Below are 15,740 nucleotides of genomic sequence, written 5' to 3' on the forward strand. Positions count from 1 at the left end.
ATACTATGTTGAACACTTAAGTTCTGATATATTATACTTTATGTTTGAGAAAACTTCTTTAATATTAAGAAGGCTTAACTCCTCCAAATGTATTCCTGTTCTTAGGTTCCTTTCTCATTAAGCTTAACCATTCTCCACACTTCTTCCTATCCAGCTTGGAAGTCTGTGCACATCCATGGTTTATCCCTAGGGCAATTCAAATTCTTATTTAAATTCTTATTTAAATATTTTCTTCTTCCTTAATCTTTATGTAGCTTCAAACTATAAATGGAATTCTTTTTATATAACCCCTAAAGAAATGGAAGTTTAACGTTGGATTCCGGAAAGCTTATAATCATCTCATTTATCACTAGGGATATTTGTAGGACATACTGGTCCTACAAGCCAAGTCTTTGTTGACCTTAAATGTTGTAGTCCTTGAGGGTCTGAACATCAAAAGCCGGATATTTGGCCCATTTTAAAAAAAACAAGGCCATTTATCTATAAAAAGTAAAATTAATGTTCATCTATAAAATGCCTTTTGAGTAGTTGAACTGATTTCTAGAGATGACTGTGAATCTTTTCTCTGGTTATGTGGATTTATGTATAAACATCTGTGCTATGGAAGTACTTAAATTCAGCAAGTGGGTTTCTGTAAGGAGGTTTTAAAAGGCCTCCTAAATTTCAGAATGAAAGATAAATATGGGCCAGGTGTAGTTGCTCACACCTGTAATCCTGGCACTTTGGAAGGCCAAGGCAGGAGGATTGCTTGAGGCCAGGAGTTTGAGACCAGGGTGAGCAAGAGTGAGACCCCGTCTCTACAAAAAATAGAAAAATTAGCCAGGTGTAGTGGTGTACACCTGTAGTCCCAACTACTAGGGAGGCTGAGCCAAGAAGATCACTGGAGCCCAGGAGTTTGAGGTTGCAATGAACCATGATGATGCCACTGTACATCAGCCTAGGCAACAGAGCAAGACTCTGTCTCAAAAAAAAAAAAAAAAAAAAGAGTGAAAGATAAATATGCTAGGAAGAAGCTGATGAGTATTAGAAAGGTAACTTCATATCAGAACTTACTCTTCTGTCTTTCCCCTTCTGGCTTCTTCCGTATTGCATCTGTTCAAAAGAATGAAAAGCAAAATCAACCCAGCAACCAAAAGAGTAATTCACTCCTAAATTTCAGCTAGAAGTTGAGACTAGAATTCCTATATACACATAGACCTGAAGAACAACAGAAAAATTGAACACTTTGGATTAGGAACTGATTATAATGTACTGAACCATTTCATGCATCAGACAAGCTTACAACAAGATGTACAACTTGTATGTTTTCCCCAAAGGATTGCTTCTGATGGTTTTTGAGGCAGTGCTTTTTTTGTTTTTGTTTTGTTTTGTTTTTTGAAACAGGGTCTCTCTATGTTGCCCAGGCTGGTCTTGAACTTCTGGACTCAAGCAGTCCTCCCACCTCAACTTCCTGAATAACTGGGACTACAGGCACTCACCACCACACCCAGCTTCCAGGCAATGCTGTTTTTAGTTGTTAAGGCCCAGACTGTTGGATCAGCGCAGGCCTGGAAGGAGTTTGATCTTGAGTTAACACTCACACAGCCTAGAAAAACGTCCACTTGAAGAACAAAAAGATTTCACCCATAAGCACAAATTCCATGTTGTAGTTTTTAAGGTTATTGCTAATGTATATATCATTACTGTATCAATTAATCATCTCCCCGAGTTATAGCTTAGGGGTACATTGCATAGGCTAGGAATAGAGATCAGAAGAAATTCCAGCTCACTGGAGAAAGGGATCAAAATGGTAAGTGAAGTGGGTGATTGACAACTGTATAGCAACTTATCTACCATCTTTCATTAATGATGCCCTCTTCTCTACTTAATGGTCACAAGGATCAGAATGTAAGTCAGTTCTGTAAGGTAAGATCAGTGCTAAAGACCCAAGTGACCTAAATTCTATGAATTTAGAAGAATAAAGGAGTAGATTTTTAAGGGTTTTTGAATTTCAAGTGTCAGTTTTGTGTGTTACAAGATTTAAAACAAATGACCTTAGCAACATAATTTTCAGGCTTATCATGTAATACTGAAATGGTCTCTTTGCACTAATGATTTCCTAATTATCTCATTACAGGCTTCCTTTCTGTCTGACCAGCCTGAGCCTTACCTGCCATTTCTTTCACGCTTCATTGAAACACAGATGTTTGCCACCTTTATTGATAATAAAATTATGTCTCAGTGGGAAGAGAAAGATCCTTTGCTTCGGGTCTTTGACTCTCGGATTGAGAAGATGAGGCTGTATAATGTAAGGGCACCCACCCTGCGGACATCTATATATCAGAAATGTAGCACTTTAAAAGAAGCAGGTACGTTTGCCATGCCTTTTAAAATTAAAATTCATGATCATTTATTTTCACATATTGTTGGCCTTATATGCCACAAAATTAATTTTCAGTTATAGACTTCATGGCTAATCCTGGTGCTATATAGCAAGAAGTGCTTAATACAATTTTCTCTCTTTTTCTATAAGTCCCCATTCCTAGCTGACATTCCTCTTCCCTTAGTCAGAAAAGGAAAAGCAATAATAAATTGAATTGACTATAACTAAAAGTTTGCTATGTATTTTGTTTTATTCTCTTTATTGCCTTAATGAAAAAAATGTTTATTTCTATCTTGCCACTATGTTTCTTTTTTACCTCTCTCCTCTTTTTTCTTTATCCAAGAAAAGAGGTAGTAATTTAAAATATTAGCACATCTGAGGTGCTTCTTAATTTATGTAACTAAAACAGTATATTTACTTTAGTAGAGCCATTAATTATAATGGCTTCACTTACTGAAATTAAATCTCTGGATTCTTGCATTCGAATTAGAGGTTCTCCCAACTCTGACACCAGTTTTTCCCTTAGTCAGAGAATTATGAATCTTGGCCAGTCTGTGTCAAGGTTCTTTAAATAATAATAAAATAGTTCTTTAAATAAATAATCACATTAATAGCCAACATTGACACAGTACTGTGTGCCAGTCCTTATATAACCAGGTGTTTTTCATGCATTTTTGCATTTGCTTTTAACAACGAGAGAAAAGAGGCACACTTATTTTTATTTTGTTTTATTACTGTCTTCCTCTTAACAGTTGAGAATACTGAGAGGTTAAGTAACTTGCCTATTGTTGCATAGCTAGTGATTGGAAGCCTTAATACCGTGTTAGCCATTCCATTAAATAAAGAAATATGTAAAATGTACCAGTATGTACACGATTTTATACATTTGTGTATAAAATGTATCACAATTTTATACATTTATGCCTGGTTCCTAACCCATTCTTTCCCAAATAGACAGATACCTACTACCTGTGTGCCCCTTCCTTTTATTTCTTTTCCTTCAAATGTAGGAGCTATTTGAGAGCAACTTTTCCACCAGAAAAAAAGGAAGCAGCAAATGTGGAGTTTCTTTGCTCTGCCTTGCTTTCTTGCTTGCCTTTCCTACTTTACTTAAATAGATCAAAATCAGGAGTGGTGATGCTGTAGTTTTAGCATATTTAAGGAAGGAAGTATGTAAATGATACCTTTTATGTAGCAGTAGAGATCTCTGAAACTTCACCCTGTTGCATTCCCCAGTATAAGGGTAGAGCCCCTTCAGGAAGTGGCAATTACCTCTGTGTTTCTGGAAATTGAGAAGGTAGAATAAGTGAAATTGTCTGTGTTTATTCAGAGAATAATATGACTTCCAGTGCTTTAATAGCCTTGTGAATAGTATAATGCCTTGTTGGGAAATTTTCATTTCTCCCTTCCTGACAGAATTTTTTAAATGGAGCTAAACACTGATTCCTTAATTTATGTGCTTCCTGAAAGTCTTTCCAATTAGATAGATTTCCTTTCAGCCTCTGAGAGAGTTTGGCACTCCCACAGTCATCACAGATATTATAATACTCTTTTGAAAATGTACCATTGTGGATTTAAAATATATGAAAATGAGATTAGGCTAAAGCATTAGTCTTCCAGGAACTTAATTTACCAAGAATTTTTTTAAAAAGAGAAAAGGAGGCAGCTGAATGTGGCTATGTCTGCCCATCACAAATGATGCAGGTATTTCTTTTAACAGATAAATTTGTCTTCTCCCACAAAAAAAGCTATAGAGATTGGAGTATTGTCGATGTTGGATTTTTATTGTATATTGTTTTTTTCTTTTGTTGTGCTTTTGCTTTTGTTTTACCTCTAACCAAGAAGAATTTTGATTTACAGGTGAACTCTTTAGGCACAGGCTGTCTGCTGTTGATATTGTGGCACCAGAACCTCACGATTTCTGTGCAGAAAGACAAGTTGATAGTAATACAGTTTTCTTTTTCCTTACCAATCACGGCAGATGAATATTGGCACAAACCCTTGAAAATCTAACAATAGACCCCTGACCTTTCAAAGCAGGCATTTAATAATTTCTGAATGTTCAATAGTCACTGGTGGTATAATCACTGAAAAATAGCATTGTATTGTGCTCCTTGTGGCAGTTTTCAGTATAAACCCTGGAGTGAATCATGGTTTTTGTTTCTAAAACTTCTCAAGTAAAGGAGAACAACTCAATATCAGATGAATTTCTGTCATTTTAAATTCAATGGAAAAACTGAAGCTACACTTCCTTTTTTTTCTCCCCTTTCATGAAGATAGAAGCATCCATTGGCAGAGATGGAATTTTGTGGTATTTCATGGAATATAAAATTGGCAGGGACTTCAGAGAATTCATGCCATGAATCTAGGCATTATTTTGCCTAAACTATCCATTAATTATGTTTTATAAATGTTGCACAGCATAGAAAGTATAGAGTCGTGGAAAGCCTGTGGGCATTGTTAAAAGTTAAATATCATTTCACATTAAAATACGACATCCTTTTGCCATGCATATTTTGCCCAGCATAGAACATATGGACTGTGTTTCAAGAGAAGTTACAAGTTACACATTAAAAATATAATGAAATTCAAGAAGATTTTGGATAAATTCATATGAGTTATGAGGGAACATTAGGGACGCTTAAAGTTTATATCTAAAATTTGAAGTTTAAGTCATAGGGAGCAGTAGTAACTTCCATAAAGCATCAGTTAGTGCTACTTACTATCAATCACAAATAACTGGCTTTCCATTTTATAATCTGATGTAAAAATGGCATTAAGCATGTTATTTTTATTTTTATTTTTTTCAGGCAGAGTCTCACTCTGTTGCCCAGGCTAGAGTGCCGTGGCATCAGCCTAGCTCACAGCAACCTCAAACTCCTGGGCTCAAGCAATCCTACTGCCTCAGCCTCCCAAGTAGCTGGGACTACAGGCATGTGCCACCTATGCCCAGCTAATTTTTTCTATATATTTTTAGTTGTCCAGCTAATTTCTTTCTATTTTTTTAGTAGTAGAGATGGGATCTTGCTCTTGCTCAGGCTGGTCTCGAACTCCTGAGCTCAAACGATCTGCCTGCCTTGGCCTCCCAAGTGCTAGGATTACAGGCATGAGCCACCGCACCCGGCCTAAGCATGTTCTTTTTACAAGAGTGGAGAACCCGGACAGACACCTCTTCTCCAGAAAAGCTTTAGTATGTGTATGGGGAATAACCAGCAGGACTCAATCTACTAGTATTAAAAAGGGGCAAAATAAACTGACTCTGTGAAATATTTACAAAGGCACCTCTTCTAAGTCAAAAGATTAGCAGCTCCTATTTATCACACAGGCACAATTATTGCTTGTTCTTGTTTTAGTAATCTCTATGCAAAGGATTGGAAACCTAGGCTTTCTTTTCAAATATTGTATTTTCTCTTGACTATCCAGTTGACAAAAACATTTGGGTTTTTTTTTTCAGGCGAGAAATATTAATAGATCACTATTTCTTGGATCTTTGAGACATCTCCAACATCCCTTACTTTAAGTGGTTTTAAAATAGAAATGTTGAGTAATCCTTTTAACTTTGACCTATTTTATTCTTGAAGAGGCCAGTGTCTTATCCTCTGGACATTTTCTAAATGCCTGCTTATTTGACTTCTTTGACTTTTCTCTGTATTACCCTCTAGATCTAATAAACACTCCTAAATGACTCCTACTAATGGGAATGTGACTGTTGCTAACACAGTTCTTTGTTTTACAGATGGAAAACCATGACTATTTAATAGGTCTTTGCACAAGGAAATAAAACAATAAGGCTACTGTGTTTGCTTCTTCCTTCCCTTTACATTGTCTTTCAGCTGAAGAAAAATATTTTGTCATCATTTTCTTTAATGTTGTATTTTTGTTTTTTCTTTTTGAGACAGAGTCTCACTTCTTCACCCAGGGTAGAATGCAGCAGTGTCATCATAGCTCACTGCAACTGCCAACTCCTGGGCTCAAGAGATACTCCTACCTCAGCCTCCTGAGTTGCTGGGACTACAGGCACGCCACTATGCCTGGCTAATTTTTTTCTATTTTTGATGGAGATGGCGTCTTGCTCTTGCTCAGGCTGGTCTTTAACCCTGACCTCAAGTGATCCTCTCACCTCGGCCTCCCAGAGTGCTAGGATTACAGGCATGAGCCACTGCACCAAGCCTAATGTTGTACTTAAAACCATATTTTCATGTAAGAATATTCCCACTTAAGGGAAACTATAAATATTGAATTATGGATGTTTTTCAACCCTGCTGCCCTGCTTTTGACAAAGGCAGAAGAAGATACCATGAAAATTAATCATCCAATATTTACCCCAAATTAACCTTTTTTATACTTACATTATACTGATTTCTGAAGAGTCTTTGTAAAAATCTATATCAGAGTGTCAGAGTGACTGAGATCTCTGTAAGTGTATGAGTGGAGGAAGCATGATTTTTGAAGATTTAGCAATTAAATGTCTCTAATTTGTTACAAATTTAATTTATAGCCCAATCAATTGAGCAGAGACTAATGAAAATGGATCACACTGCAATCCACCCACATCTACTTGATATGAAAATTGGTCAAGGCAAATATGAGCAAGGGTTCTTTCCAAAGTTACAGTCCGACGTCTTGGCAACTGGACCAACCAATAACAAGTAAGCATGTTCTTCACTTGAGTGGTTGGTTGAAGGAATGAATGAAGGGTGGGGTGCTCTCCAATTCTGTTGCACAATGCTTAACCGTTAAACATCTTATCTATCTCATTACTTTTTTCAAGACCGCATTAATGCATTTGAATGAGTGTTTCACTTTTAATTTTAAAAAAATTCCAGAGTCTGGAGATTTTCTTTTTCTTTTTCAAGTAAAGTACATTTGGGAATAGTCATACTTTAAATGGCTCTGTTTAAATATAATGCTAATCCTGTTACCACCCAACTGGGTTCTTTTTTTTTTTTTTTTTTTTTTGACAGAGTCTCACTCTTGCTCAGGTTGGTCTCAAACTCCTGGGCTCAAGCTATCCTCCTGCCTCCGCCTCCCAAAGTGCTAGGATTGCAGGCATGAAGCTGAGGCTAGGTTTTTTAAAGGATGGTCTCATGGGGAGGGGCTAGGGAATTGGTACTGCTGACTGGGTTGGGGTGAAATCATGGGGATGTAAAAATTATCATGTTGCACTGAGTCAGTTCATGGGTGGGGGTCATAAGACTAGTTGAGTCAGTTCCTTGGTATGGGCCACTGGCCTGGTTGGGTTAGTTGGTCCATGGAATGCAGAATCTAGAAGATATCTCAAAGACCAGGCTTGGGTTTCACAATGGTAATGTTATCTATGAGAGCAATTAAGAAAGCTATGAAGACTGGGCGCGGTGTCTCACGCCTGTAATCCTAGCACTCTGTGAGGCCGAGGCCGGCGGATCGTTTGAACTCAGGAGTTCGAGACCAGCCTGAGCAAGAGCGAGACCCTGTCTCTACTAAAAATAGAAAGAAATTAGCCAAACAACTAAAATATATACAAAAAAATTAGCCGGGCATGGTGGTGCATGCCTGTAGTCCCAGCTACTCGGGAGGCTGAGGCAGAAGGATCACCTGAGCCCAGGAGTTTGAGGTTGCTGTGAGCTAGGCTGACACCACAGCACTCACTCTAGCCCAGGGAACAGAGTGAGACTCTGTCTCAAAAAAAAAAAAAAAAAAAGAAAGAAAGCTATGAATCTTACGACCACCAGTTGTGTGACTCCTGAGTAGTAAGCAATTATAAGAAAGCAAGCTAGGGAACAATGGCTGGTTATTTTTTTAACTATGCATACACTTTTGCAGAATTCAGGCCCCTACCACAGTTCCTACCTTGCAGCCCTTTATTTTATGAAGGGCAGTTTCAATCCTATCTAATGGAATTTAGAAAAATTACACTTTTACTATCTGTATTAGTTTCCTAGGGCTGCTGTAGTTTATACTAAAGTCTTGGGGAGGAAGTTTATTAGAATTAAAATTCTGCTTACAAGACAGAAGCCAATAACTAATGACTGAATTTTTTTTTTCTTTGAGACAGAGTCTTGCTCTGTTGCTTGGACTAGAGTGCTATGGCATCAACCTAGCTCACTGCAACCTCAAACTCCTGGGCTCAAGCAATCCTCCTGCCTCAGCCTCCCGAGTAGCTGGAACTACAGGCACTCACCACCACGTCCAGCTAATTTTTTCTATTTTTAGTAGAGACTGGGTCTCACTCTTGTTCAGGCTGGTCTTAAATTCCTAACCTCAAGCGATCTACCCGATCTACCCTCGTTGGCCTCCCAGAGTGCTAGAGTTACAGGCGTAAGCCACCACGCCTGACCTTAATGACTGATATTTTTATCTTACTTACCTTAGTTTTTGGGGTTTCACCCTCTAGTAAAAGAGCTATTGCTGCTTGTAAACACTGAACTTAAAAATGTGCAAAGAGATGTTGATGCTTATGAGGGTTCAAACTTTACACATCATGATTCTAGTTACAGTATCCTGTTTTTCAGAAGTGGATGAGAATTATGAGAATTTTCCATCAGAACAGATTAGTCATTAGTTTATTTTTTTCTTATAAAGTAACCTAATTGTTTGAATCACTTTGATCTGGTAGACTATTAGTTTAACAGTTTTTATTTCCCTTTGATAGCACTAGATTGCTCATTCGTTCATTTGGCAAATCTTTATGAAATTCCTACCGTAGGTTAGGATTGTCCTGTTCACCAGGAGTTTAGCAATGAATAAAACAACAAGAATCTCTGCTTTTAAGTGCAAAGAGACAATAAAACAGTAATATGGGCCGGGTGTGGTGGCTCACGCCTGTAATCCTGGCCCTCTGGGAGGCCGAGGAGAGTGGATCACTCGAGGTCCGGAGTTCGAGATCAGCCTGAACGAGACCCCGTCTCTACTAAAAATAGAAATAAATTATCTGGACAACTAAAAATATATATAGAAAAAATTAGCCGGGCGTGGTGGCGCATGCCTATAGTCCCAGCTACCCAGAAGGCTGAGGCAGTAGGATTGCTTAAGCCCAGGAGTGTGAGGTTGCTGTGAGCTAGGCTGATGCCACGGCACTCACTCTAGCCTGGGCAACAAAGTGAGACTCTGTCTCAAAAAAAAATAATAATAATATGTAAAGTAAGTAACGTGTCAGATAATGATAAGGGTTATGAAAAAATTCTTGGACAAAGTCTCAAAGGTGAGAGGACTTATGCCATTAGAAATACCAAGGTAGTTGAAAATTGCTTGAGTTTTAAAGTAGAAAGAGTGATCAGCAGTACTAAATGTAGAAGAGAGAATAAGCTAAGGATTGAATAATGGCCATTGGCTTTGGCATTTAGGGGTTTCAATGGCTTTGTCAAGGGCATTTTCAGAAGGACTTATTTGAGGTAAACTGAAGATCCAAAGGTAAATAAGTAGAAGGCTTACATCAAAATGCTTTTAAGAATTTTTACATAAGAGGAGTGAAGAAATAGATTTATGCGTCACTATAGAGGGCCAAGAAGGAGACCAGCACGATTGTAAGCTGAAAGGATTCAGTTGAGAGAGAAAAATTGGCAATATAGCAAAGGTGACTAATGAGCAAGTTGAAAAAGCCAAGACAGAATTGGTCAAGGATGTAGGTAGGCCCAGGCACGCCTGTAATCCCAGCACTTTGGGAGGCTAAATCACTGGAGCCCAGGAGTTCAAGAACAGCCTGGGCAACATAGTGAGACCCCATGTCTACAAAAAAATTTAAAAATTAGCCAGGTGTGGTGGTCTGTGCCTGTAGTCCCAGCTGTTCAGGAGACTGAGGCAGAAGAATCACTTGAACCCAGGAGTTCAAGGCTGCAGTGAGCTATGATCATGCCACTGCACCCTAGTCTGGGTGACAGAGAGAGACCCTATCTAAAATCAAATAAAATAATAGTAAAATAGAAAATATTTAAAAAAGAATGCAGGTGGAAGAAGTAGTTTTGAGCTCTAATATATTTTATACTTTGAGATGAAAAGAAAGATGAAGATGTCTGTGTGTATGCCTCATTTAAGTAGAGGGCAGGAAGTAGGAGGCAAGGGTAGGTCATCAGTTGAACAGTGGTACTTGAGGGGGCCTCTTTGAGGGGAGTGAGGAAGGGTTGATAAAGTGCAGGTAAGTGACTCATGGGCAGTCATGAGGGAAATCAGGAACTATTTTACAGGGTATGAAAAAGCAAGGAAGGGAGAGTGTGGTCTTCATCTAGGCAGATAAGGCAGGAGGGAGAAGATAATTACCGGGGAGAAGGTGCTAGTATGGGAGTACTTTAGTGGTTTTGCACAGGATTTAGGGTCAGAGCAGAAAGAGAACATGTGAGGGGTCCTAAGTGGGAGTCAAGGCATGGGAGAAGCAGTGTAATGGGGGGTTGGGGGTCAATTCGTAAGATGGCTGAGTTCAGGATTTTTAAGGTCGAAGAGTTCTGGATGTTCACTAGATTTAGTGTGATGTCCTGGTCATGGCTGAAGTGGAGTGGAGGTGAAGTTATTGCATTTTAGGGAACCCCAGAATTATAAGGCTAAATTGTCTGTGTAGTCTTCATATTTTCCTTAGCAGGGAAGAAAACTGCGCCAGGTTTTTAATTCTTCACTAAATGAAGATTATAGAGATAAAGGAGTGATTAAGGATGATAATCTGGGTGGTCTGAGTTGTATACACTAATCTGGAGCCTGTATAGGTGGCGAGGCTGGCTACAAAAGGACTTTTGAATTGAGGGAAACATCAGCATTTCTTTAAGCCCCTCATATCACCTAGGGCAGATCTCTGGGTCTAGAGCACAAAACAACTGATAAATATAAGCTATCATTTCACAGAAACACAGTCATAAAATTTTAGGGCCAAAAGGAATCACAGTGGTCATCAAGTCCAACCCTTAGGCTTTACAGATGAGGACTCACTCTTGTTAGTTTGAATCTTAAATTTGGAAAGCTATTCCTTAAAAAGTTCGAAATTTCAAGCCAGGTGTAATGGCACGTACCTGTAGTCTCAGCTGCTTGGGAGGCTGGGGTGGGAGGATCACTGGAGCCCAGGAATTGGAGGCTGCAGTGAGCTGTGATCGTGCCTATGAATAGTCACTGCATCTCCAGCCTGGGTAACATAGCAAGACCTCATCTCTTAAAAAAAAACAATTTTTTTTTTTAAAGTTGGAAACTTCATACATTTCTATTGTTCTTTTAGGGCACTAGAATTAAGTAAATTATGGACTTTGAAAATAATCTCCTTTGTGTTAAAAAATATTCATCCATAATATTTACTTTGAGCAAGTCAGGGCATCCCTATTACGTGTCTAATATAATCAGTACTAACTCGATCAAGATCCGACTTGTTATATATATAGATACCTAAAGTGTATTGATACTGTGCCTTTTTTAAACCTCAGTTTTTAAAAAAAAGTACTGATTTTGGTGATAGCTGCACATATCTGTGAATATACTAAAACTGTTGGTTTCTATGCTGTAATTGGGTGAATTGTCTGGTATTTTAATTATATTTTAATAAAGCTGTTATATATTTTAAAAAGAATTGATTGAAAAATAGGTATTATCAGTCATTTGTGTCAAACAGTTAATCCTTTCTAGTTTAAAGACAAGAACCACATTTTTTTCTTATTTGGTTGTTTGTTCCAGTCGCTGGGTAAGTCGGAGTGCCACCGCACAGCGCAGGAAAGAACGCCTTCGCCAGCATTCCGAGCACGTGGGGCTGGACAACGACTTGAGGGAGGTATGTGGGCCGCCTTCCTGGGTGCCTTGAAGCAAGAGCCATGAGCTAGGCTTGTTTAACCCAGCAGATATCATTGTGTAGGTTCTTTTGTGTCCTTTTAAAAAATGGTTCAGTTATATTTTAAAATATTAATCCTTTTGTACTGGCTTATAGCAAAAAACACCTTTTCTTCCATTTTTATAATTTCCATACTTCTAAAATAAGGCTCTAAAACAAGTCTTTTTGTGTACTATACCACGTAACGGCTAAGTTTAGGATAAATTGCTAGTCAATATGTCTCCTGTAGGGAAAAAACTTATACAAGAAACATAGGCATTTCTAAGTTTCAGGCATAATTTAATTATAGTAAGTAAAGACGTATTTGCCTATGCTTTCTTCTTGGCTTGCTTACACCATTTTTAAAAGTGTTTTTAAACTATTTTTAAATTAAGTTCCTTATGCTTTATTTGTACTCTATGAAAATAAAACCATAATTATACAAATAAATAATTATGAATAAGTTTTTATTATTTCTTTTGATCAAAAAAAACCATGGTAGTGGGTTATCAGAACTTATTAGCATTAGTGTTACTAAAATTGATATACAACCTGTCACTGCTAAATTTTGCTAAAAAAAAAAAAGACACAGAAGACTTGTTAACTATTTTCTAAACTCAAATGTATAGAAATAAAGCAGAAAACATCATTCTAAACATTTATTATTTTTTGTTAATGTGTTCATACATGTTAACATATGATTTTAACTGTTTTCTTAAGAACTGAAGCATCACCTGTTTAGTGCTTTTCATTTGCTACCGTATTCTCTCCCCCTCCCTTTTGCTGTGATATTATCATATGCATGCTTGTTCTGCTTGTCTCTTTCTCCCTGTCCTTTTCTTTTTGCTTTTCTGTCATTGGCACTTCTTCATCCTCTTAGCCTTCCCGGGAACCTTTGGTCTGTCAGAACTCCATGGCATTCTGGGAGTGGGATCAGGGTCTACCTCCTCCTGCACGACTTCCTAAAAAATCCTTCTCTGAGTGCTGCCTGGTATGTTCTTTGCCTGAAAGTGCTTTGCCGGATGCTCCCCAATCTTGTCTTTGTTGTTACTTGAGTGATACACATGTGTGAGTGCACACAGCACCTAGCTCTAGAATGCCTCACATCACCTCGTGATGGGGACTCAGCCTCTCCGTTTTGCTCTCTGCTTCCTTTTGTGTTTGGTGCCCTTTTGTGATGGTGTGCGATAACGTGAGTGACTCTATGCTGTTGACATGTAAAACTGATCATTCACATCTCTAATCAGTGGGATTTTTTTTTTTTGTACCAGATAGCAATTGCTTTTCTTCCAAAGAGGAAATATACTAAATATACAAACTCCCCTTTATTTAAGCATTTTCCAGAAGTGCAGAAGTGATTCCATTTCAAACAGTTTTTCTTTTTCTGGGTTATATCTCCGTGGCATTTTAATTTATTCTTCCTGGTCTATATTTTACGTGATCAGAAAATCCAGTCATCAACATAGACTCTTAGTGCTAAGAGGAACGTTTGAGGTCATCATGTCCAATTTGACATGATTTAACTGAAGTCCGAGAGACTTGCCCAGAGTTAAAAGGCACACAGAGGCACACAAAGACAGAACTAGGCCTGTAGCCCAGGACTCCTGACTTCCAGGCCAGTACTTCTCCCACGTACCCTCCTTGCCAACTCACACTCACCGATTTTCACTCAAGGGCACAAGTAATTGAGGACGCTTATATTTTTCCCCCTATTATTTCAGATTAGCTTGAATTTATTTAATTTTACAATGGTCTTATTCACAAGTTGAACAGCAGTTAAGGGATAGGGTATTTATTAGGAAATTCAGGGAAAGCCTGTATTCAAGAGCAGTTAGTTCAGTGTTTATTGAATAATAGGATATATTTTCATATGTCATTCCTAGTAGTTTGTTGCTTTTGTCTTTGACAGAAATAAAGATCAGCATAGCAGTAATCTGAGAAGAAATCTGGGGTTGCTTCCCTCTGTAGAGAAATGGACTTTATTATAAAAACATTCCGTGTGAAATGTGTCTCTTTTTTCCCCATTTTTTGTCTTAAAATACATCTTTTCCCCCAGCTGCCATTTTTATCGTCGCTTGTTTACTTTAAAGGCTTTGCTCTGTTTTTGCAACATGCAGAGGCAGCCTCCCCTCCTGCTGTGAAGAGATGTCTCTTGCTACTTCCTGTATCCTTTCTGGGTGTGCCCTGTGGAATGTTGCTAGTTCCCTGTCTCCAGCAGAGATGCTCAGGAGACTTTGCACATGGCCCTATAGGGTCCGCTGTTGGCTGATGACTGTACCCACCCCATATGTGCTGGGTGCTTGATAAATATGGTCACTCCAAGGACAGCCCCCATCTAGCTTGTTTTCATTTATATAAAACAGCACATAAACGTTAAACAATGTTTCATTTTTAATCCAATTATTAACTTTTAAAAAGTTATTCAAGCTGCATATGGTGTTATGCACTTGTAGTCTCAGCTACTTGAGAGGCTGAGGTGGGAGAAACACTTGAGCCCAGGAGTTTGAGACCAGCCTGGGCAACATAGTGAGACCCCCATCTCAAAAAAAAGTTACTCTTATTCATATATTTCAGAAAAAAGAGAAATGCCAATGGTTTCTTCCCAGCCTCTTGCCTATCCACATACCTCACTCCTATTCTAGCCAGTGTATTTCTTCCTAAGCTAAGTCTGATACTTAAGTCTTCTGGAGAACTGAGTCTTGTAGTAGTTCTACATTTGCACAAGTCCTAAAGATGGAAGAGTTGAGGCTGGGGGAAAAAGAGTCCTTTAAACATTTAACAGTTAACATTTATTTTCACTAACCTTTTATCTCTAGTATTTACTATTCCGGATAACATTAGTACAACCCGAAACAACAGGAAATGCAAATATTATAATTCTTATATAGAGTCTCTGCCCTGTCTCTCAGGTTTTCTCTGAAACTGCTTTCATTTCCTATATTTATTTGAAAACTAACCTTCAGAATGTTTCTATAAACCTGTTACATTCAACTTCCCTATTAATAATAGTTGTCTCTCATTCTTTCTTTTCCCTTCTTTCTGTGACCCTCTTAAAATATTTGAAGCAAAAAATATACATAAGTGCTGTGGGAACTAAATGCCTGCAGAGTTCATTTGGTTTTTAAATCTTTCCTTAAAATTATTGGACTGGAGGCTGGGCACGGTGGCTCACACCTGTAATCCTAGCACTCTGGGAGGCCAAGGCAGGTGGATCGTTTGAGCTCAGGAGTTCGAGACCAGCCTGAGCAAGAGCGAGACCCTGTCTCTACTAAAAATAGAAAGAAATTAGCTGAACAACTAAAAATATATAGAAAAAATTAGCCAGGGATGGTGGCGCATTCCTGTAATCCCAGCTACTGGGAAGGCTGAGGCAGGAGGATTGCTTGAGCCCAGGAGTTTGAGGTTGCTGTGAGCTAGGCTGATGCCACAGCACTCTAGCCCAGGCAACAGAGTGAGACTCTGTCTCAAAAAAAAAAAAAGAAAGAAAGAAAGAAAGAAAAATTATTGGGCTGGAAAAGGAACAGATTATTTTGTTAACATTGCCTTTCATCATGAAGGTTAGAAAGTAGCAGGTAAATTGATCAATTGAATTCCTAATCAGTGGGAATTTTTTTATTTGTACCAGATTTA

General features: G+C 38.3%; 1 protein-coding gene across 5 annotated transcripts in view; it reads left to right on the forward strand.

Moving 5' to 3' along the window:
* DENND5B (DENN domain containing 5B) overlaps positions 1 to 15,740 on the forward strand; it is a 164,852-nt gene that overhangs the window by 116,520 nt on the left and 32,592 nt on the right. For 2 of the 5 annotated variants that reach the window (XM_045554069.1, XM_045554070.1), the window contains exons 6-8: positions 2,117 to 2,348; positions 6,861 to 7,011; positions 11,981 to 12,074. In XM_045554069.1, coding sequence (XP_045410025.1) covers positions 2,117 to 2,348; positions 6,861 to 7,011; positions 11,981 to 12,074 — 477 coding nt within the window. Of the gene's footprint in view, positions 1 to 2,116; positions 2,349 to 4,222; positions 4,307 to 6,860; positions 7,012 to 11,980; positions 12,075 to 12,990; positions 13,102 to 15,740 lie in introns of all 5 variants that reach the window. The other 3 variants (XM_045554065.1, XM_045554067.1, XM_045554066.1) reach the window with 3 other exon arrangements.

This window comes from Lemur catta, chromosome 6, assembly GCF_020740605.2.
Source record: "Lemur catta isolate mLemCat1 chromosome 6, mLemCat1.pri, whole genome shotgun sequence".
NCBI lineage: Eukaryota > Metazoa > Chordata > Mammalia > Primates > Lemuridae > Lemur > Lemur catta.